The sequence below is a fragment of the Strix aluco genome, chromosome 1 (assembly GCF_031877795.1).
Source record: "Strix aluco isolate bStrAlu1 chromosome 1, bStrAlu1.hap1, whole genome shotgun sequence".
Classification (NCBI taxonomy): Eukaryota; Metazoa; Chordata; class Aves; order Strigiformes; family Strigidae; genus Strix; species Strix aluco.
Window position 1 is genome coordinate 142,995,969 of NC_133931.1, and position 25,164 is coordinate 143,021,132.

At 41.6% G+C, this 25,164-nt stretch overlaps 1 protein-coding gene across 1 annotated transcript in view; it reads left to right on the plus strand.

Annotated features, from left to right (window-relative positions):
- The first annotated feature begins 14,012 nt into the window (after positions 1–14,012).
- Positions 14,013–25,164, plus strand: part of PLCL2 (phospholipase C like 2) — a 108,894-nt gene continuing 97,742 nt past the window's right edge. Inside the window, exons 1-2 of the mRNA XM_074838505.1 lie at positions 14,013–14,296; positions 15,085–15,639. Coding sequence (XP_074694606.1) covers positions 15,313–15,639 — 327 coding nt within the window. The 5' untranslated portion in view covers positions 14,013–14,296; positions 15,085–15,312. The remainder of the gene's footprint in view (positions 14,297–15,084; positions 15,640–25,164) is intronic.

Below are 25,164 nucleotides of genomic sequence, written 5' to 3' on the forward strand. Positions count from 1 at the left end.
CCTTGACATTGTTTTAAGATAAATTTGTGTAACACACCGTGAGGGCTGCATACCTTTTTAGTATTTAACAATTAGGGATTAAGAATTCAGTACATTGCATATTTTGGTGGGATTACATGGGATATTTCTCTATAATTAAAGATTTCTCTTTTGTTTGGGGAGTGAAAAAACTGCAAAAGCCTTCAATTTCTTATCTTAGTGTTACATAAAGCAAAATTTGACCTACAATGTGAAATCTGAAACTGAATCACAACTACATAAAAGGACTAGAGTTACTTAGGTCAAGATCTAGAATCAGACCTTTCTTGAATGCAGTTTGATTCCAGATGAAGGGCTGCAAACCATCCCTCCTTCTCAGGGATGATTTGGGTTAAGAGAAAGTGTGTGGTTAGATTGGATCTGGGCCCATTAAAGCCCAGCAAAGATTTTTGGGCAAACTGCTGAACTTTCATGACTTTTATTGACATCAAACCACCAAACAAAATAGAAAGAAAAAGAGCTTTGTCATACAGACAGCATTTTAGTCTTTAGGACACTGAAAAGTACTTTAACTTGATGGCTGTAGCTGCTTCATTAGTTTTGCTTTGATTGTAAGAAAAGGGCTTATGTAAGTGGCTGTAGAACCTAAAAGGCTGTTAATTGTCTGAAATAACAACTGAAGCAGCTTTCTTCTGCAGTGTGGTCTATTTTAGCGTTATAAATTCACTTTGGATGGGAGTTCCTCTATTAGAGAAGGGTGGTTTTTTTTTTTTTTTTCAATCTCTGCATTTCTATGAAGAAAGAAATCAGCATTTTAAGCATTTAAATGTCTTCTGGGCAGTAGCTATTTATCACACAAGACAGTATTCCAGGACATCTTTATTTTCTTTGAGAAACTCCGCAAAAATACCGTATAATGTCAGTTATTGCTGGATGTGCATGCAGAGCAATATTGTTCTGTTGCCTGGTAACCAGTAAGAGGGAGGCACTTTGGAAACACTGATAGAGAAAGAGAAAGCTTAACTGCACACACTTGAGCAGAAGACTTATAAAACTGGTATTTGTTCCAGGTAGGTTTGAAGAGGAGTTTGGGTCAAGGTTCTCGTAGGGTTTTGTGAGGTTTTTTTTCCCATTAAAAAACCCAGCGGGTTATTTTCTTGTGTTAGAATTTAATGACTACGCTTATTTTTTCAAGCCATGTTTAAAATTTGCATGCTTTGGAAAGAGGATTGTTCTTTTTTCTTAATATACATTCTTGAATACTTTTGGAAGGTGTGTTCTCCTTAGAATAGTGCATTGATAATGTTGTAACAAAACAAATATGCAGAAGAGTTTTGAACTGATATTCTTAACCACTCTGGATGATCACAAACGTAGTTTCAAAGCCAAAATGCTCTGACAGTTCCTGGATTACCGAAGTGCTAGGTATTGTAGTAAAACAACTAAGAAACAATAGATTTGCTGAGTCAAACAAACACAAAAGAAAAACAGAAAATATTTTAGCTGGAATTCAGTCTGGCCATAGCTTCCTGTTACACATGCAACAGAAGGTCAGCACAAAATTAAGGCAGAAGAGATTAGTTAGGAACCAGTTTAACCTTTGGCCAAGCTCAGACAAAGTGCTCACGAGGATTTTAACAGGCTGGGTTAACGTGCTGTTCTCCAACACCTCCCTGACTTCCTGGTTCTGACCAGTGTCAGAGGCAGACGGTCTTTTTTTGCGTGGTCTTTCTTACTGTAGAGCGAGCAGGAAGTGCTGATCGCCTGCGAGGCAGTTTATTGCTGCAAGATTTACAACACTGTTTTGAGAAGTTAAAAGGGTTGTGTAGCCCAAGTGTGATTTGCGACAGTCTTTGAATTACAAGGTGTTAATTTGGATGGAACTGAATGCAACTTTTATTTTTTCTGGCAACTAGTTAAACTCAGAAGCTTTGTAAACCTTGTTGGTTTTACCTGTGGAGTAATGTTTTACTTCAGGCCAAACATCGGTATACAATGAACAAGGAGTGACGCATCTTTAGATGTTGATCACTCCACTGATTATTGTGTACTGGAAAAACTAAGGTCAGAGATCAACTCCTCCATAATAACCTTCTGTGACATTCAGCTGATGGCACAGAGTTCATGTGCAGGATGAAGAATGCATGAAGATGATACCCTTCAAATCAGTGTGTTAGCTTTTCACTTTTCTTCTTCCAGAACAACTTGAATATCATAAAAAATATAAGTACACAAACACTGGAAAATTCTTAGTTATGATCTCATGGATTGCTATTTCCTGTTTACTTATATAGGTATTGTACACATAACAGGACCAAGAAGGAATTTTGCTCTAATAGAAAGCCTTGGAATTTTTGCTAAAATCATTAATCTAAGTTATTGGATGAAAGTCTGAAGGAAGCTGAAACACAAGCACTGCTGTTCTGACTCCATGATTGTGTCACTTGTTAACAAATCAATTTCTCCTAGTAGAGTGGTTCACTAAGCTCTTAAAGCCTTGCACCCTGTATGTCACAGCAGAAACAAGCAGTATCGTAAAGGTCTGTAAGGGCCAGACAGGGCTGGACTTTCCTATCAGGCCTCATAAAAGGTGTATCCTCTTTCCCTTCTGTGCTTGGTACCTCAGAGAAAGAACTGCTAAGTGACCACAAAACCTCATTCTTTGTGAATTTCTGTTAATTATGCTCTACAGGAAAAATATATCAGTAGTGAGGGCAGACAGCCATTCAGTTATTGTAGAGGAAGTCTGAGCTATGTCTCACATTGAATAATCAACTTGCTGGATTATAGGGCAAAGAACCAGCATTCAGCTGCCACGCTGCAATACTAGTTTATGATTAGACAGGCAACATAATGCTGAAGTATCCTGATGTTCTTTTTCCATCAAAAATGCTAGCAAGTTTGGGGTCTGGTCATTTGCCGTGTTTTAAAAAAGCTCCCTCACAAATAGGCAGGAACTATCATCGCTGTAAATGTTTGCCAGAGAGCAAACTAGGGGTGACAGAGACTTAGCCATGCTCCATGGGGCAGGTTTGAGGTCACACTCAGACCCTAGTACATCCTATCCTTTCAATCTCAACACCCCACAACACTGCAGAAATGACAATTAGAAATACCTTATGCTTATTGGAAGTAATCACATACCTAGATTGAAATTTGGTACAGTAATTGTTCACTGAATATAAATGTGCATATTTCAAATAATTTGGAAGGCAATTATTATTGCATAAAGCATTTGTGCAATAATAATAATTGTGTATGATCTGAGAAAAGGTTCGATCATACAAAGTGCTGAATAGTCTGTGTCCATTGAACAAAATATTTAAGGGCAGGTTTAGCTTTACACAAGTAAGTAGTCCAATTGACCTCACTAAGGCCACTCATCTACTTAAATGTCAACATGTATCTAAGTGCTTTCCTGGATTACAGCCAGAACATTTTGTCTTTTGTAAAACAAGGCCCTAAGAAGACCTGTTGCAAATGGCTGTAGTCTGCAGAGTCCTGGAAAGGTGAAGCAAAATAAAAAAGGACAGTATCACATTATAACGTAGTTGTTCATTTATTTAAGGAATGTAGTTTATCATTAATGATTGGCAGGGAAGACTATTACTATATAAAGACAGCAATACTAGGGAATGGAAAGGAAACAACATTAGGTTTTCAGAACATGGAATAGGCCTGGAAAGCAGAGAGACTTTGACTGAGATCATGATTATTTTCTTAGTGACTCAGAGTTACAGGGTGCTTTGGCACTCGTTTTGCAGTGCGGGACTATTCTGTGCATTACTACTTTCTGGAGTCCCAGCGAAAGTTCTGAGATAATTGGTCAGAAAAAGAGCTGAACTTAGTTCTGAGGAGTTGGGATAAACACATATAAAAATGAATATAGCTTCAAAATTGGCTTGCCTGAAGGATGGAGTACAGTCTTTCCCTCCTGATCCTTAGCTCTCTGAAGGGTCCAAATTCCATGAACTGCAGTTCACGAAGGTTCAGTGTAGCTGGTTGCTCTTGGCCCCAATAAAAAAACGGAAAAATCTAAATACAAGCGATCGTCTCTCTATCTTGATCAAAAGGAACATAATGTGAGCCCAAGAATGTCACCTTTCAGGGTAGCTAATGTAGCTGTGGTCTGGCAGGTCATACTCTTGGTTCGTGTAGCCAACATCATTTCATGCTTATGTATGTCGATAGAGAGTCTTTAATTTATGTGTTGAATTTCTCGACTGCTGTCTTTTTACAAGAAAAAAAAATCCTGTATGTAATTCTTTTTACTTGAAAGCATGATAATATCCTGAGAGCCCTAGGCTACAGAACAAAATATGGATATTCAGATAATTTCTGTAAGTTTTAATTAAGTCATAGCTCACAAGATGTAAAATATGTAATGTCAAGCTGCTGCCAAGCACTTTTTGCTTCTCTGGTAATAACTGTCCTCCTGTTTGTATTACGCCGACATTTTGCCAGTCTGACAACCAAGGAACCCATATATCAACTTAGCTAGCGCTACTCTTTTAGGCCAAGGTAGAGCAGAAGGGAGGCTGTAGCTAGTTATAGTTTGCATTTGAAAGAAAAACAGCTCTGTATGTAGCATACTTGGTGGATTTGTGATGTTCAAACTGTTGTATTAAAGTGTACAATCAAGACAGAAGCTTTGCTTTGCCTGGCAGATACTTCAGAGAAAATTGTGTTAGTGAACTGAAAGGTCAGTCTTGTAACTACAAGGAAAAGGCAGAATTACTATGCAGTAATCTTATATTACTCCCATTTAAATTTAAAAATATACTAGACAATTTCAGGAAAACTAGTTCACATACAATGAAACAATCTTAATGCCCTAGGGTAAAGATTTTTTTTCCTGAATTTATTTTGGATTCCCACTGGATTTCTAAGTCATTCACATATTAAAATCTAGTGATTCCAAACCCCAGCAATTCAAATAAGGTACCCATTTATGGAACCTGCTGTTTTTCTGGCCAATTTTTCTCTTTTCCTTGGGCAACTCATGTTTACATTTACAACCAGTATTTGTGAGGTGTTTCCCATGCTTGGTACTGGGGAACAGTGCTGTATATTTTTCTGTAGCTTTATTTGGTCCTTTCACATAGTTTGTCTTGCTGGAAACATCTATTTCATCTATTTCATCTTCATGTAACTTCATCTATTTTTTCCAGAGCACAGCTTTGTATTTTTTTGGGAAAAACAAAGGATACTCACCACAGGATGTGGAAACAAAGAAAATAGTCATGAACATGTGTGTGTGTGTGTGCATACTCATCATCCATAAACCATGCTGATAAACAATGTGAAACAAAGCATTATTAATAATTCAACAAGCTAGATGATAGCAAAAAAAAAAAAGGCCAAAGAAACTGTTTTTTTCCAACTGAACAATATTTAAATGTTTTAAGAGGTACCTCCTCAGTCAGAAGTAATGACTGAAATCAGCAGAATAGAAAGTTCTGAGATAATTGGTCAGAAAAAGAGCTGAACTTAGTTCTGAGGAGTTGGGATAAACACACCTGCATTTCTAAATGCCCAGGGAGCCTTTGTAGGGCTTTAAAAGATATGAAGTTAAGTAAATCAGTCCCTGAATTTCATTGCCTATCTTATGTTAAAATGCTGCACTTAATGAAGATTAATTAAGATAATTTTCCTTTCATTGACACCATCACCCTTTGCACCTGTACAGAATTATTTATGTAAAATGGCTGGTATTATTATAGTGCCTCTTACTTAAGACTTCAAATAAGATTAAATTGTATGAGGTGCCTTAAAATGAAAACAAATGAAAATACAAAGATGCAGGCTGGCAGAAATCAGTGAAGCCCACTGATGGACACTGGCGGATCCCTTGGGCACACACAGTGCTTCAGTTCTTCACTGCTCTTTGTCCTAAATTCCTTCTAGCTACACACATATGCACCAGGAGACATCTTTCCAGAGAAGGAAGATGATCAGTACTTAGAAAGGGGTTCAGGACTTCTGGAGGTCCTGGATCCTTTTTCAACTGTTAGACATTTCCTAAATTACCCAGAGAATGTCTATGTGGTCTTTTGTGAGCAGATGCCAGATCACACTGTTTATGTTACAAGCTGAATGGCTAGGTGCCAGCTCTGAACTGGATGATGCCATATATTTATACAGTGTCATCAGCAGTCAGCCTTGATCTTGACTGGGGCCTTTAGTCTTCTCTGTAATGCAGATAAAAATATCATTAGTTTAAAAAAGATTAAAATCAGTAATCTGATCTTATTCTTCACAGATATGCAAATTCATGTTCTGTTTCTTGCTTAGGAAGAACTTAGGCACTTAAAGGGAAAAGAAAGGAATTCTAAATGGAGCAAAACCCCAACATCCTCTCGCCCCAGAAAGTGACTTTATTAAGTACTGAAATGACTCATACCAAATAGTCAAGAAGCATGCACTTAGGCCTCAGTTGCTTCTGCTGGACAAAATGCATATGGAACATACCAATGCTAGCAATGTAGTCTGAAAGAGAAAATCCTTCAGTCTGTGTTTGTTACTTCCTCATTGTATCTGAACATAAGGAGCTCTTGCATTCATAACCATCTCATGAGATCCATCTAGTTTTCTTCTTCCCATGTACAGTCATAACCCTGGACAGCTAAGTAAGTTCTTTGTATTTTATTGTAATATTTTATCTCAAGACATTCTTTGCAATAATATATTTTTCTTCTATCTGATCAACCTTTTTTTACTTCCTTCTGTCCTCTTCTGTCTTCAACTCTGTTTTCCAATTCCGTGGCTAACAGTTCTTACTTCCTTTCTCCTACCATGGCTTTCCATTTACCAATTTGTTGGTTTTACCTCCCTCTCCAATTTTGACTCACCCTTTACCTCACAGTTCACTCTTTTCTTTTTCCCTGTCACTATATTAGTGCTATGGAATATAATGACAGTAATCTGTAAACCTATTATGAGTAAATGTTAATAGTTTTTACCATTATGTCTTTTTGTCCTTCACTGCTGTGCCTTTTCATTTTCTTCATTCATCCTCTTCCCCTATATAGTATTTTCCTAGCTTTTCTGGGGTTCCTTCTGTCCTTGGGCAGTGACTTAGAAATGTTCAGAGGATTGAACTTGGTTGTAGATTCTTATCTTAGATGGAGGAGGAGGAAGCAATTTGTACAGTGAGTTCAAGAAAAGTGAAACATATAGATCCCTAGCAGAAAGGAGAAGCTGGATGGGAGAATAAAGGATGGAAGGACTTTTGCTGTACAAAATGGAGTTAGAGAAGTGCCAGCTGGAACAGCTTTGTTTTCCCAGGCTGCTGATACATGCAGGCAAAAAGGTGAGAGAACTGGAAATTCTTCAAGTACTGCTTAGTCTTACCATTGTCCCACTAGAGATTTCCCCTCCTGCTGACTCTTTTTCCAGGAGTACATTGCCATAGGCAAAGAACAAAAGTGGGGAATTTCCCTTCTGGTTTTTGGCAGAATAAAAGTGGTGCTTTCCCCTTACTTCAGCTGCTGCTTACTCAGAAAATGAAGTTGCCGTGTATTAACAGTGAGATTTGTATATATACATTTATCTGAAAATCCAGGGAATATAGGAAAAGTTACATTAACAGTCAGGACCCTGATTTTCATGGATGGTTTATGCAAAATATAAATGTTTCAGAGAAATTAAGACGAGGATTTTCTGCCTACTGCACTTCTATCAGTTTCTGGTAATGATACAATAGATGCTTAGTTAAGGTCTTCTGACCAGATGTTTCAACCATAAAGCTATTTCCAGTAAAGAAGTTTTGAATATGCATGTGAAAGCATCTATAAATACTGTAACTTATTAGCATTTTTAGAGCTAAAAATAAAGAAAAGAAGTATGACTGTTGACTTATGCTTCAGAAGTTGAAAGATTGGGTAACAAATTAAATAGTGGAATTGACTTCTGTTAAGACCTGTGCTGGTTAATGCAACATACCCAAGCCTACCATCCCTATGGGACAAGAGCTGATGTTAATTTTACATATGTGAGTAATACGAAAGAAATTAATGGGATTAAGGAACTGCATTACAAGCTTTAGTACCGGATACAATCTCACTGGCTGTTGTGATGCAGTCTACCAGTCTCCATGTCAAACAGCATGAAAAACTGTGTTCCACCATGTGTTAGTAACCTTTTTAAAAACGGTTTCAAATAATTTGTGCTGTGTGATCCTTCTCAAATGACTAAAAGGAAATGCATTTGTGTCTTGGGGTATGACAAGTTTAATCAACTCCTGTTCTCCCTCCATCTCTTTTGTGGACATATACTAAGAATACCACATGCTTTCTTGTAATTCAGAAGAAGTTACTAGGCTAAAGTGAATAATATGGATTTTTACTGCCATTCATTAAAAAAACTTTATTCCTCTTTTATACATATCTTTTCATCTTTCTGTGGTACTGGGTGTTGTAAGCTTTCTAACAAGAGAAACTGACACCAGCATATAGTTAACTGTTTATCAGCAGAAGTGTGTATGTGTTAACTTTCCTATTATGTCTTCAAAGCCTGTATGTGTTTACTTTCCTATTATGTCTTCAAAGTGAAGACATAACACACTGCAATTCCTACTAAGCATGTGTAGACCCAGTGTTTACCCTCACGAACATGATAATATGAAGACAATTTTAGAAGGAACTCGATTGACAAAAATCAACCTATTTTATTTACTTACTCTCCTATAACAGCAGAGATGCAATTTTCCTCAAAGCAGTGAAAGTGTTTAATATTCTGCTACGAAGAGAATTCACAAAGCATATCATCCTGAAATTACAAACTAAAAACTTTATGCTTTTTCTACGTGAGAATTTAATGAAAGGTTTTGATTAGTATTAACACTTTGGTTAGTTTGCAAAAGAAAAGTTTAGGTTTGAAGAAGTTATAAAAGCTCATTGTGGGCTATTTTATTTGCATGCTCCTGTAATAATAGTCAGATGCCTCAAATTACAAAAATAGATGACTTATGAAATGCCTTATGTTCCAGAAGTCAAATGCCTCTGTATATATCCAACAGTTACTAACAAATATAAGGAGGGACAAAATGAAATCCAATCCTTTGCAGAATTCTGGCTCTCAGCCCATTTTGTAACCCTGTAACTTTTCCTTAGAGGGCAGAGCACAACGCTTGGAGATGGCAAACACTGTTTGTATGCTCTTTTTAATGATGCATCAGAAACACTTCAAGAACAGGTTTGTTGTTGCAGTCTCTCTGGTAAAACATATGTGTCTCAGCTGAAATGTGCATGATGCAAGTCTTATCCACTGTGTCTGTCTTTCCTAGTAGAAGAAAACACAAATTTTGCTCCATAGAAACCTTACCCAATATAACCTCAAATATTATTGTTACAAAATAAGTTTTTTCAAATGTTGATACTAAAATCAAACAAAAAAGACGTGATTTTCAGCCTTTTCGAGAGTGGCAAACAAACAACATGCTATTGGAATACAATAAACTCTCATTTCCAGTTAAGAGAACTTCAGGATCCCCAACAGAATTACTCAGAATTAGTGCCTAGGTCAAGACTTTCAAAAGGGACTTAATTTGTAGTTTGCAAACTGAGGCCTTAAGGGAGCCTGATTTCCAGAAAGTCCTTCAAGTGTGCTATTTTGCTTTCCTTTAAAGTGTCTAGTTTACTATTCTAAAAAGCAGGGAATACTGTTGTTTGGTTTTGAAAAATCTTGACCTTTTTAAAAACATATAAATAAGGAGACTATTTTTCAAAGCAGTGTGATTTAAAGCTACATTGCAACCAACTAACTCCACAGCTAGATAGTCTCAATAACAGACAGTTTAGAGAAGAACTTTTGAATGATCTTGATTTGGAAAAACACTCCTTCTGGATTCAATAGTCTGGAGGGGAAGAGTTGGTTTACTGTTAAGGTCTTGTTAACGCTCAACCATCAAATTTAGTAGGCTGGTAGCCAAACTAATTGGCATGATAGGTAGGATAGGGAATAAACATTCCTTAGGCCGCAATTAATAGGCTGAAATGGTTGGTCTGCTTGATAACAAAAAAATCCTCATACTTACTGCTAGTATAATGAACTTTCCAAAATTATAAACATAATTAATTTAACATACACAGTACACGGTGTTAACAAATGCTTTCCAGTAAACAAATCTGCCAATTTAGCCTATATTTGCCTACCTACATTTTCATTGTCTTTAGTGCACATCCGTTCATATTCCCCCACTCGTACTGTCTGCTCTTGTTATGTGCACACGACACACCTGCACTTTACAGATGTTGTATACAATAATACATTATTTATAGCTAAACTTTCCTTTGGATTAATTATGAATTAGATTCTGACTGTAATGGGACTGCTTAAACATGTATACTTAATTATAAACAAGTATAATAAACAAGTATGTGCAAGACTGTGACCTGAACAATCAAGTCAGGCAATTAAAAAAAGTTATCACTGGAATTGTAGAGATACTTATAAATAATGAAAAAACATATTCCAAGCAGAGATGTCAGAAAAACAACATTTAAATAAGATAATTGCTAATTAAAGTTTTTCATGTTCAGAATAAAAAGTATTTAGTATATTAGTAATAATCTCGTATTTGGCTTATTTAAATACTGGTAATTTTGTCACTGGTTAGGGGTTTAAACATAGCCTCTTTCTTGGCAGGTTTCTCTGCCACACTGTTTGAGTTAGAAAAGTTCAATGGGTAATATTAGCTTAGCTGTGGAACTCTGATATTTAATAGGATTTTATGAAAATAGCTAATATGTGCACAAGACAGCAAGTTCTCACAGTTAAATATTATCACAGAGGTGTCTTTCGATTCCATTATAATCCTTATTTCATTTAACAATTAAACAAGTAGAGCCTGCTGAGGTCACTACCGAATAATGATAACGAGAAAGTTTCTTCACCCCATGATCTTCAAAAAGTTGTGGCAAAGAAAGTATATGGTTTATGTTAGTATAACATGAACTACTTTGGAAACCTGAGCTCACTGGGGTAAAGAAGGTCTCTATAGCCCAATCTTGGTGACTATTACTGGGACTTTGGTTTAGCAGAAATGCTTTGTTTGTATATGGAAATATTTTTCAACTTAATGCATTCAAAGTGCATCTGAAGAAATGCTTTGCTAATACGAGGAAATTCTGTAAAACAGAATGGGGCAATAATAAAAATCAGTGAATGGTCATCAGAAAAAATCTCAGATTCGGAGAAATAATTATTTGCTACCACCATCCTTCTAGCAAAACCTTTCTAGTTTAGTGTCTGATGCCATGTTTTTATCAGTAATTAAATTTCAGTAATTAGAATAAGGGTAATGCCAATACTGTTACATTGACTTGCGGGCATGTGTCCTTAAGATGAGGTTCAGAAGTTTTACTGGTTCCTTCATATTAAATCATCACTTCTACAGCCAGAAGTCTGGCAATGTCTGCAGGTCTTGATACCATTCATTACAGAACTGCCAAGGCTAAAGTTAAATGATTTACTTTTCAGTGGTGTTATCTTGTTTCTATACAGGTTGGACAGATAAGCAGTGTTGAAAAGGGAGGGTTTTTTTCTTATTTTTTCACTGAGATAGGACTGATCAAATTTTGCTAAAGGCCTTAAAACTGGTGTTTTAGTATGTGCATCTTAAGTAGTAAAATGACAGAAAACACACATCTTGCTCACCAGTTTACTGGCAACACTCTGTGACAAATGATTCTAATAACATTTTGTACCTGTTGTGTGTAAATCTCATCCTCCAGAAGAAACAGTGATGATCCTAACAACAAAGTGTCTCCTGTAGGGATGGTTTGTGATGTGCACATCTGCAGATACAATACTGAACGTTCCTTTAATATTCAAGGCTGCCGTTTCCTACTTGAATGGCAAGGTAAGATGTTTAGGCAAGAGATGTTCAGGTAAGGTCAAATGGTAAAATCACTGTATCTCCAGCTAATGAAAAACACAAACTTTGGCTATTTCAAATCTTAAGTTTAATATTAGTGTCCCTCAGTGTTTACAGCCTAAATCTTGCAAATGGCTAGGTTGTCATTTAAACTTAAGTACTGTTAATAGTTTAATTAAAATTGGGACCATTTGTATGAGTTGATGTAGCAGTGTCAGGTTCTGAACTTCCTTGACCCACTAGAAGTGATACTAAGCAATATCCTCCAAATAGGTTCATACTTTCCTCCAAGCTGGATCATACTTCAAGGTCCCTTTTTCCTACAGCGACGAACACCATTGCCATGGACCAGAGCTGAATGATTTACCACATGTAGTTTTATTATGCACCCGAAGCAGGTTTATACTGTGGGAGTGATGTGGCGCTTCCATGACACAAGAACAATGGTTTCCTGTATCTTAGTTACTAGACCTCTCACCTCAAAGGTGAGTTGTTTGGTCCTTTCTTTGCTACCCAGACAATTATTTAATAACCCCCATGAGCAGATTTCTGTGAACTGCAGTCACGTTCCCACTTGTGCTTCGTCTTCTTTCTGGCCCAGTGTCTCTTGGTTCCCTTTCTACAGTGTGGCACAGCTTCCTGAGGAAAATGCTCTCACCAGAACCAGTCTGCCAAACAGCAGTGGGGACACAGATGTGAATTCCTTGGGGAAGAGAGGGGATTCAAATAAGGGCTCTCATACTCCAAGAGATCTAATCACTAAACACAGATAGGAAAAGGCATCACCCCTGCGGCTCTCAGTGTTTCGGAGGTGTGAGCTGCCCCTTGGTGTTCCAAAGGAGAAGATGGAGGTGCCTTCCCTTTGGAGACCGCTCAAGGCAGAGGGCCACCAACGGGTAGAGGCACTGCCCTGCAGCCCATGGTAAGGCCCTGGAGCCAAGGAACAGGATTGAAAATGTCCTCTTCAGTGTTTCCACCGTGCGACTCCGCACCAGCATGCCGAAGGGGGTATTTATGCTGCCTTATTCTAGGTATCCACCATAGATGTCTGATCTCTGGTGCCAAGGCTCCGGACACAGTCAGAGATCTCCAGAGGGCAACTGAGGGAAGCTAAATTAAAAGCGTAGTGCTTTCGTTCGACTATAATCCAAGTCTAGCTCCTGCATTAAGCACTTCAGCCAAACGCCGAAGGTCAGATGGCGTGGGCTGTTTTAGGTGTCTCTTTGCTCAGCGTGACTCTTTGCACTCCTATTTCTGCGATTCCTAATTTTGCCCGTGCTCTCCATGTAGCACCTCCCCGCCTGACTCAACTTCTGAATTTCAAGCAGAGGGCCAAGCGCCTCGACTGCAGCATTCCATTTCCCTTTATTCAACTTAATCGTGAAATATCAAGCTCTCGCAATACGCAGCCGCATCGAGGCAAAAATAAACGCGTGGCTCTGTGAATTATTCCTCATACACAAAGCCACTCGTGTTTGTCTCACGGCAAACGTACACAAGTACGTACAGGGTACGTAAGGGCACGCTTTGGTTGCCGACAGGCTGCTTAGGGTAACGGTCAAGTTGCGGTTTTCATGCAGCCTTTACTATTCCAGCACTCCGTCCCCTTCTTTCCTTTCTTCTAGAGCGGTTCTAGCTGGACGCATCGGCGGGGCCCGCGGTGGGCTCAGGGCGCAGCCCCGGCGGCAGGGCGAGGCCACCGGCCCAACGGCGCGCGGGTCCCCTCACGGCGCGCGGGAGCGACCGTTGGGCCGCCGCCCGCCCGCCCGCCCTTCCTGCGCGCCCTGGCGGCCGCCGGCCCCGGCGCGGGCGCGGAAGGGCCCCGACGGGAGGGGCGGGAAGGGCGCGGGGCGCGCCGGGGGCCGCCGGCCGGTGCGGGCAGCACCGCGCCGCGCCGACCCCCGCGGCGGAGGAGCGGAGGATGCGGCGGGGCGCGGAGGAGCGGGGGCTCTTTTGTGTCAGCCAGGGGCGCCAGCCCGGGGCGGGAGCGTGCGGAGGAATCCACCGGTAACCCCGGGGCGAGGGAAGGGGCCGGCCGCCGCCGCCGGGGCGGGCGCGGGTCCTGCCCTCCGGCGGAGCCCCCCCGCCCCGCGCTGCCGGAGGGGGGTGCTCGCGGCGGGGCCGCCCAATCCGCGCGGGGCCGGCCCCTGTGATTGGCAGCGGCGGGCGGGGGGGCCGAGCCCGGCTCGCTCCCTCTGCCTTCCCCGGAGAGTTTCCCAGCGGGGGCGGCCGGGGCTGCTTCCCCCTCGGGCTGGTGCCGAGCGCTGAGCTGGGGGAGGCGGCGGCGGCGGCAGAGAGCGAGGGGAGCGACCACATGAATCAGTTTCTCTCTGTATCCGGCTCCGGGCAGAGGCGGCGACCATAGCGGGGAGGAGGGGAGCGGGGGAAAAGCGGCTACTGCAGCGGCGGCGGGGCTCCCCGTGCCACCTGGCCGCTGAGGTGGGTAGCGGGGGCGCAGCGTCCGGGAGGGGGCCGGCTGCGGGGTACGGGCAGCGGCTGGGGAGGGCGGGGGGGCCGGAGGTGCTGCTGCCCGGGCCGCGGCTGTAGCCGCTGCGAGGCGGCTGGATGTCGGCGGGCAGCGGGGAGAGGAGAAAAGTTGCCGATGGCGCCCGGGGGGTGCCCCGTGGGGCGGTGGCGGCGGCGCCGCTCGTGTTCCGCCGCTTCTCGCCGTCGCGCGTGGCCGGCGAAGGGCTGCGGCGGGTCGTCCCCGCTGTGCGTGGGACGGGCTTTCCCCCGCGGCTGGGGCCGGGGGGTTCGGGCTGTGTTGTTCTTCAAGTTCTCTTTTCGCTCCCGCGTCGCTGCTCCGTGATCGCGGGTCTCATTGTACGGCTGAAAATACCGCCATCAGCGTCCCTCTCGTGTTCCTGGCTGAGCAGCCCGCACAGCGCGGTTCCTCCGGCCGCCCTCACGCCGCGCCCCCCGCCCCCGGTAGCGGGCAGCGGGTCGGGGCGGGCCGGCCCCACTCCGCCCGCGGCGCGGCCGCACTCCCTCCGCGCTCCGCGGTTCTCTCCGCGGTTCCCGCCGCGCCCCGGGGCTGCACCAGACCCGCCGCGTCGCGCGTGTGCCTTGCGCGGCGCCTCGCGGGGACCTCGCGCAGCCCCTCCCTCCGCTCCCCACGCGTGTGTGTGTGTGCGCGCAGGGGAGCGCGCCGCGGTGTAAGGCTCCCCCGCCCGCCGCCGCCCCGGCTGAGGGCAGGCTGTCACGTTTCGCTTCTTTTCCTTGCCCAGGTGCTGAAGGACGGGGGCTCGCCGAGACGCAGCGGAGGCGCCTGCCCCCCCCCCCCCCCCTCCTGGAGCTACGCGGCCTCAGCTGCGAAATGCGCGGAGGGGAGAGACTTTTGCTCAAAATCCCCCGCTCGTAAATACACAGAAAGCGGAAGAAGAGCCACCGCCGAGTAGCGGCGGGAGGAGGGGAGGGGGACAGCGATCTTGTTTCTGCTGTAGTCGGGGAGGCTGATGGCGGAGTTTGGTAGCGGTGGCGGCACCGGCGGCGGGGGGCTCCCTTCCTCCCCGGGGCCGGTCCAAGGGAAGGTGGCCTTCAAGGCAGGAGATGGGGAAGGAGGAGGAGGAGGCGGAGGTGGCGGCGGCGGCGGCGGGAGATCCCGCTTTGACAGTGCAGGCGGCCGGGTTTCCAACGGGGACTGTGCCCTGGCGGGAGCCGGCGAGGAGCCGGGATCAGCTCCTCCTGCAAGCCCGGAGAGCAGCAGCAAAGAGAAAGGATTTTCCACCAGCCAACAACGAGAAGGCAAACCCGGCATCCCCCGGAGGAGCAGCATAATTAAGGTAAGAGCACTTGCTCCTCCCCATCGGGGTCTTGGCTCTTTCTCTGTGACAGAGGCAGGGAGATGCGGGCGATAGATTTGGCTCAGCTCACAGAGCCTTGGCTCTAGATGAAAGGATAGGCGGCTTTTTTCTTTTTTTTTCTTCCTTTTTTTTTTTTCCCTGCGGTGAGGGTACTTGATTTTTCTTTTGTCAGAAGTGGACAGCAGTGAGAGAATGGCTTTATACACATCCACGCTTGGGGGTTGGGGACGTGTCATGTTTTGAGGTTTATTAAAACAGAAGGCTCTAACTCCTGTTGGAGAAGGCGAGAGAAACTAGCTGGCTTGTAAAAAGACAACATGGGCACCAGCCTGGCACGGAAAGACATGGATTACATGGTATCCTTGTTATTTGGGATGCACCTGTGCAGAGCAATTTTGTGGCTCCATTGGCTTGTGTGTGTGACAGGCACACAGCAGGTGATGAGAGATTTGGGATCTCATTGGGCTGGGGGTGGGAGAAGGTAGAATAGAGAGCATTCTTGTTAAAAGTGACAGCTTGTTTAACAGTAGACTGTGTTGTACTTCACCTATAGAAACATCTATCTTTATACTTAGCTCTGCATATTCTGAGTGTTTCAGCTTGAAAAGTAGGGGGAGTGTCAATGGTAGAATGTAGATGGGGGAAAATGCAATGTGAGTGTTTTTTAATACAATTATTTATACAAATACAGTTGCTCTCTTTTCTTAAAGCCATGGTTCCTGGGAGGTGACACTTTGTCTTGGGTTAGCTTTCCCAACTGCAGTGAAAAGGTTGAGAGAACATAGAGAAATTACTCCATTGGTATAATGGCTGTAAATGAAGCACAACTTCAGGTACTTCAGAACTGAGTTTAATCAAGATCAGCTAGATTTGTCTCATCTTAGATATTTATATGCCTCCAAAATCAGCTGTGGTGGCGTGACCTTGGCTGGATGCCAGGTGCTCACCAGCAGCTGCTCTATCACGCCCCCTCCTCAGCTGGAGGGAAAATATATGGAAAGGCTCGTGGGTCGAGATGAGAACAGGGAGAGATCGTTCACCAATTACTGTCACGGGCAAAACAGACTTGACTTGGGGAAATTAGTTTAATTTATTAACAATCAAATCAGAGTAGTATAATAAGAAGTAAAATAAAAACTTAAAATCACCTTCCCCCCCACCCCTCCCTTCTTCCCAGGCTCAACTTCACTCCTGATTTTCTCTACCTCCTCCCCCCAGTGGCACAGGGGGATGGGGAATGGGGGTTGTGGTCAGTTCATCACAGGTTGTCTCTGCTGCTCCTTCCTCCTCAGGGGGAGGACTCCTCACACTGTCCCCTGCTCCCGTGTGGGGTCCCTCCCACAGGAGACAGTCCTCCATGAACTTCTCCAAGGTGGGTCCTTCCCAGAGGCTGCAGTTCTTCATGAACTGCTCCAGCGTGGGTCCCTCCCACGGGGTGCAGTCCTTCAGGAACAGACTGCTCCAGCGTGGGTCCCCCACGGGGTCACAAGTCCTGCCAGCAAACCTGCTCCAGCGTGGGCTCCTCTCTCCATGGGGCCACAGGTCCTGCCAGGAGCCTGCTCCAGCGTGGGCTTCCCACGGGGTCACAGCCTCCTTCGGGCATCCCCCTGCTCCAGCATGGGGCCCTCCCCGGGCTGCAGGTGGAGATCTGCTCCACCGTTACCCTCCATGGGCTGCGGGGCACAGCTGCCTCACCAGGGTCTGCACCACAGGCTGCAGGGGAATCTCTGCTCTGGCGCCTGGAGCACCTCCTCCCTCCTCTTCACTGACCTTGGTGTCTGCAGAGTTGTTTCTCTCACATATTCTCACTCCTCTCTCTGACTGCTGTTTTTGCAGCAGGTTTTTCCCCTTGAATATGTTATCACAGAGGCACTACCACCATTGCTGTTGGGCTCAGCCTTGGCCAGCGGTGGGTCCGTCTTGGAGCCGGCTAGCACTGGCTCTGCCAGGCACAGGGGAAGCTTCTGGCAGCTTCTCACAGAAGCCACCCCTGTAGTCCCCCTGCTACCAAAACCTTGCCACACAAACCCAAGACGTTCCACTCCTTGCCTCTGTGAGTAACATACTTACGAATTATCATTAAAATCCACATTCATCACACAGTCTTCACAAACTTCACTCACATCAACAAAAAAAGAATTCCCCACACCAAAATCAAAACAGCAGCATCACAGCACTGAATGAAAGTGGACAATTTACACACACAATCCACCCCTCGTCCCTTCACCACAATTAGAACAACTGAAATTCCGCACAATCATTCTGCTCCCTAAGATTGTTCAGTCCATGTTTTGCCCATTACCTCTGTTGTTCGTTGGCTGGATGATAGAAAAACATGTGTGGAAATTCAAAACAAGTAGTGTATCTCAAGTTGTGTTACTGTCTTCTGGACCTTGCTATAAAAATCAAGGGGAGAACAAGGGCAGTCAGCAGTGGAACACATTTGACAGCCTGCACCCACCCTTCCTGTTCGAGCAGTGATGCTGGGCGTGTGTGTTTGTGTGTGTGTTAAAGAAATCATAACAATAGACAAGGGGCAACGGAGCTTGGTGTTGGAATAACTTAATATTTACTTGATTTGCCAGTGATTTTTTTACAGGTCTGGTATTTTTTAACACTATTTTGTTTCTTCTGTGGTAGCCCAAGAAAAATACTAGTGTTGTTTTCAGCGTGTATCATGCCATCATACTACTTTGTAGTGTGTGATTTGATTATACAGCAACCTTCTGCCTCTCTGGGGATCAAAGGAGGATGCAATACCTAGGGATTCGTGATATATTAAGATCAAGAAGCGTGAGATAAGGAAATATGTTTTGGATTACATTTCATGAATATTTAAGTCAAGGTTCTTAGTTTCTACAGAAATGAGAGCACTTCGGAATATAAAATTACTCAACTTTCTGGTATTATTACTGATGAATACCATTTTGCAGATGTGAACAGTAATCCATTTAGCTGCCAAGAACTGATTACTACAACTTCGTGTTATCGTTTGAATAATTATGACATGAGTGGAAAAATCTGACAACACTACAATTAAAGTTATGTGGTCCATATTTATTTTAGATATGACTGTTTTAATACTTCTGGGAAAAATCACTTGTCTTCGTATATACTGAGTATTCTTCAGCCTGCTTAGTTCAGCAGTTCACAGGTAGTTTGAATCCGGTTGTGTAGGTGCATAGTTTTCAGCATGAAGCCTTTTGGAAAATCTGGCATGAGTAGTAAACCTTAAGATACTACTTGTTCTCTGCTCTTGCAGTACAAAAATCAGTAAAACAGAGTGGAAAAAAGTAAAATGTAATCTATTTTTGGGAAACGTTCCTGGAGTTTTAGTAACAATCAATGATGTAAAACTGCTCTTAAAAGAATATATGGAGCAACCTCAGGAAAAAGGTCTGTCCCATGCAGATTTCATACCTTCATGCAAAACACAACGTAGTTAACGGTAGAATGCATGTGTATGGAACATCTAATGCTTTAAATATTTTGCCTGCTGATTACTGTGTAGGCTTTTGAGTCACGGACAGAAAATTGATGTTTGAATAACAGGACCAGTTGAGATTAAATTCTTTGGAACCATATGTTTGTGTATGAAAGTCAGGGCCACAGAAATGTGTTTTATTTTGGTTTTAGTCTGTGCTTCCATTGGTTGTTGATTTTCATAACTCAGAGCAGTTGCTGCCTTTTCTCCCTTTCCTTTCTTACTTGCAGTCTCTGTTCTTTCTATTTTTTCACTGGTTCCATATTTTTTCTTTCTATTTTTATTTATTTTGTTCACCTGCATAATTTTGGCTTTTTCTTTCTTGTTCAGTAGAAGAGGATATACTCTTCGATGTTGAAGTGTCATCTAGGGTGATGACAGGTGGTAGGGCCACTATTACTGGAAAAACTAATATGATCTTCATACCGTAGTAGTTTACATGGCCTTTCACTCTCATATATAAGCTGCATTTAGGCTGAAAGTGTTACAGATTGTATCCTTAATTTGTAGCAGTTTTTTATGGAATAGCCTATTTCATTGCTGATCTTTGCGGAACCAAATTTGAGGGCTGGGGGCTGCATATCTGTGTTCATGGAGACTTTTTCACTTTCTATTTCCTACACTCCATATTTGTGAGATTCTGATTTTTCAGAGGTGATAGTGATGTCACATTGTGCATTCATGGGATTTAGGCTCTCCAGGTACCTGATCAGTGAACTAATTTATGTACCACTTATTTGTACATAGTGTTTTTTTTGGTCACTACTTTGTTTTTCCGTAATATTTTCCTTGGTGCAACTAGCTATGGTTTCCTATAATGTAACTTCCTACAACAGTTCCTATAATATTCTGTAAAATGAATTTACAGTGAGTCCATCTTGCAGTTCAGAGTGGATTTAAGCATCCTGTGGACTTCCCTTAGCTGCTCTGACAGTTAGCAGTGAGCTTGCTTTATTTTTGTTTGAGGTCCCTCTGAATCTTTCTTAAAGAGACTTTGAGGTGGTAGGAGTATGAGGATCTTTAAGGCAGCAAATGACTTGTGCTGTATATGTTTCCTCAGAGCTGCTTGCTACAGGGGTCTCCAATAAACGCCTACGGAACCTCACAGTTTGTCAGAACTGTAGACCTAGACAGAAAGAGAGGCAGCGGGATAAATATGTCTTTATTAGGAGAGGTGTTACAGTAATAAAATGAGGAAAGATACACTTAGGAGAGACTGCAGTTATTTAGAAAGACGACAAAGAGAAATAAATGGAGAAAGGTGGCTTGACATTCTGTGAGCAGGAGTGTTCTTATCAACATGTGCCTGGAAGCAAAGTCCAGGGTTTTTTTTTTTGCATATAGCAATACTGATCTCGGTGTCAACAGATTTCTTGGCTGATACTTAAACAAATTCGTGTCTCCCTTTTTTATTCTGGGTGTAAACTCAAGCTTTCATTTTGTAAAGTCATGCACTTGCTGAGCACTGGCAACTCCTAAGTTCCAAAGTCTGTGAGAAGAGAGGAACCAAATATAGCAGGTAGATATTCTAGGGTGTAATTTTCAGCAGAGCTTCGCTTTTGAAACTAAAAATTCTTATATCTGTGTCTTTCTGCAACTGCGAAGTTCGACAGCATATGCATCAAGATCTTTTTTCTTAAAATGCGAGCACACATTATTATATCATTCAGTCTTCTATGATCTCTAGTTCTTACTGTATACCTGTTTGTATCAGGTGTACAAAATACGAAGTATGGAGAATGTTATGCAGTATTTTCTACCACAGTGATTGTTTTAAAGGCTTTAATAAAAAGCCTTTTGTATTCATGGTAAACTCTAAAGTAGTATTTTCAGTAATCTAGGTTCTCTGCAGTCCTAAATTACCTTAGTCACAATGGCATGTTAGTAAGTCTTCATGGAGACCCAGGAATAGATCGTACATATTCAGCTTCCATCTAAAAGGATATAAAGGAGTTAGGTTGCTGGAATCAGTTTAAAGTATATGTATTTACCTGATTTTCAGTCGTCTTTCATATTGGGAATGAAACATGTGTAATGATGCTGTTGAGATTTTTTTAATATATATATATATACACATATATATGTATGCATTAATGCCCAACTAACTTTTCAATGTGATAGACATTTTCAAGAGAACTTGATTGAGCAGTCACAGGCTCAAAGGTGCTAAGGCTCCTTAAGTTCAAAGAAAACAGCCATATAGAGGAAAGAAGGAGAAAAGTAGCTTGTCCTTTCTTTCTCCACACCCTTTCCCATTGGAAACAAAATGCTACAGTATGAGCTGAATTCCTCCTAGTTACAGAAGATCCGTGTGGGAGAAAGACATGAATGACCCAACAACAGGACATATTTTGCTCAGAGCGCACGTGATAATTGACACCAAAACTGACACCACAAAAAAAGCATCTATTTAGGAAACAAGGCTGTGATAGTTGAGCTACTCCTACATCTTACGTTGGGCAGGCTTTCAACTAGACAGCCAAAGCGTAGATTTTTCTATGGAGCTGTTTCTGGATCTGTTTGTTTGTTTCTTAGTTTGTTGTTGATTTATTGTAGATTTAGCTCATCTCTTTGGTTTGTCAGATAATATGAGAGACCCGAATGGCTAACTGCAGCTCCATAAATCCTGGAGCTTGCTTTTAGAGGATACATTCTCTTTGATATGTTGGACTCTCAGCTAGACTATAGAAGGTTACTGGCACCTATCCATACTTGTATTCCTCCTTCTTCATCCTCTACTACTTACTGTGTACCGGCTTCCTAATTTTAAAAAATATAATCTATATTTTAAAACAACACTTAACACCATATAGTAGCTTTTCCTAAATCATATTTTCTGTCACATGAAAGCTGTATACCTTAGGTATTTGCATATAGTATCTTATATATACATTAGATGTACATGTCAGAGAGTTCTCTACTTGTTAACAGTGACACTGGACTGAGATGTGTCACAGCCACTGAGTGGGTATGTTGTATTGCATTTGGTACATATTTTTATTTGCATTAGTACTTTCTGTAGACCACAGTAATCAGAATTTTATTTGGATATATGTAACACAATTAAAATTAAAAAAAGGTGTTTGTAGGAATGTATACATGGGTATACTCACTTTACCCAAGTTCAGCACATAATTTAGTTAGTTTATGTACTACAGCCCATGAAGAGAAAGTATTTTTTCCAAAAGATGACTTGGAGCGGGAGCTTAATTTGGATGAATTTAGCTTCTCTGACTTCTCTTCTGGAAGAGCTTATCTATTTCTGTTGACTGAGTAAGAGCTTGGCTAGTGTGAATAATAGCAACTCCTTCACCCCCTCCACCCCCAAATCCTTAGAATATCCACAAAACATGTTCAGTCTGTTCAGTGACGAAAAAACAATTAATGGAATTTAAAAATCATTATAAATACTTGATGAGATTTTTTTTATGCCTATTATCAGGCTTGATCAAAGAAATGGCTATTTAGACTTCTTTTAAACTAGGAATTACAGCATCGGTCTCCTACCCATGGCTGACAGATAATATGTGGCTCTCATGATTTGATTGCATTCATGGAAGATTAAAAAATTTAAACTGAGACTGACAGGACAAGTTAATTGCGTAGTTTCCCAGCCTTTGCTGGTCCATGGGTGATACTGATATCAGTCTTTGTATTATTCTTCCTGAATCTATTAAAAAAAACACTTAAATAAAATTTGCCGATTGTCTATCTTTAAGGGCCAAATTAAGTTAAAACGTATTATTAGTATTGATTTTAAAATATGTATCTGTGCATGCAAATGTGGAATTGTGTTCAAAATTCAGAAATCTAAATATAAACAGACTAGCAGGTAGATTTTGAGGGAAGAAAGATGTATAATAATTTATGTTTAACATACATGGAGAAGAGGAAAAGATAATAAAAAGCAGCAGATTATGTGTGTTAAAGGATGTTTAAAAATAGGGCTGGAAGAGACCTCAAGAGGTCAGTCTACTCTGCTCCACTGCTCTGCTACAGGATCATCTGTAGCAGTTAATAAATTTCAGTATGATGCTCTTTGTCTTCTAATCACCTTTTGTTTGTGATCCTTCTATGCAGAACTGTTGGCTGGTTATTCCTCTTTGTATATGGGCAAAAGCAATCATCTGCACAGAGTTTAAAAGCTTGTACTTGTCCTACTGACTGCATTCTAGTTATTTCAGATCATATCTTCAATTTGTCAGGGTCTTTCTGGTTTTAACTTACCTTCTAACATGCACGCAGCTCTTCCATCTTCAGGTGAAAAGCCAATTTTAACTATGCTCTCGTTTCCATCATATGATGGTACATGATTTATTTTTTTTTGTTAAATGATTATAGTTTATGGGTTTTAAATATAAATTCAAACTCTCTAATCCATGGTTAAAATAAAAATCAGTTATTTTTACTCTTTACTGTCTGTAAGCTGGGCACTATGATGTTGCAGAATCTAGTTCAGAAATACAATTTATGAGAAAATGTCTTTCCTGCTAAATATATTTAAACAATGGTAAGTACAGATTTATCATATACTTACCAGATTGCAGCATTGCCATGAAAAAGGGCTCTTTGAAAGGATCTCGTTTGTTTGTCTTTAAGGAGAGTATGTAGCAAGTGTCATCTTTCCCTATTTTGCAGTTGTGTTTATAAAGACTATCATTACTGTTTTACCGTTGATTTTTCACATCTGGCATGCCTTTTAAACATGGGGTAGTGCCATCACTGTACTTTTCCCTCTTGTAGGAGATTATGTATGGAGTGATCCTTTGGAAGGATATGTTGCCCATTGTCTTGACTGCAGTACATCTCTTAATTTCTACTTAACTAGCTTCTTTTCAAGAACTATCAGTATCAACTCATCTGTCCCTTGCTTCTGAAGAGGAGCATGCCTGAGTTCACCCACCCTTCTAGACCTTGACCTCACAAAACATCAATGTTCTAGACAGTGAAGAGTGCAACATAGCATGTGACTGGAAATCAGCAGTACTGAGGCTCACAGTGTTTAACTGGTGCAGCCTTGGGAAAGTTAAATACGTGATTCATTCCTGCCCCTCCTGGGATTCCTTTTAATGTCATTTGACCCCTTGGAATAAGTAATATCCCTCAGTACTTCAGATTGTATACTGTGTTCAGGGAACTTTTCAGATACCAAACATTCATGTTCTGGAAATTGTAGTACGTAGTTCATAAGTGCAGGCAGACAGGAAGTGCCTTTAAACAAACAAACCAACCCCTTTTCAGAATAGTGGCTGAGAGTTTTATAAAATAACAAGGTATTAAGCCGCATTTCCATAAAAATATTTATTTTAATAAATGAAACTTATTTGTGGGTTTAATTTTGGTATAAGAAATAGGTATCTTACAAATATATAGCGGATAATTGATATTATGTGCAATAGTGTCACGACTGTCCTACTTTTCTAAAATTGCTGAAAATGGTTTGGTATTTCCTCTAAATTATGAGATAATCAGTATGGCAGAAGAAAAAGAACTACTGCTTTTTTGTTAGAAAGCACTTCTGCAGAATTTTCAAGTTCTTTTTATGGTTGAGCTTCTGTGATTATAACTTCTTTTTTCACCACCCCCCCTCTTTGTTTTTTGTCCTTTCTTCTTGCCACCATTATTATTTTGCCTTCACTAAAAAAGGCAAAGCATTACAAGGTTTTGTGTGTGCTTTGATGTGTTAACATCCATGTATGTGAACATATCCCTATCCTTTACAGCCCTTTTTGGTGTGGGATGGGAGAGAAAGAAGGATTGTGAAATTCTGCAGCAGCAGAATGGTCTGCGTGGTTTTTGTTTTGTGAAGCACCTCTTGTGATGGAAAATCCTGGATGCTTTATGTATTTCATTACCTAGTTTCCGATGACAAAAGTGTTTGACATGGTCTGTCAACAGTTTAACTGCATTCCTTAAAATAAAGTGTGACTATTTAAATTAAAAAAAATTGCTTAATTCTTTGTATTATTAAAGTGTAATTTGGACTAAAAGGACAGGAATTCAGCTGTCAAAGCTTTCGA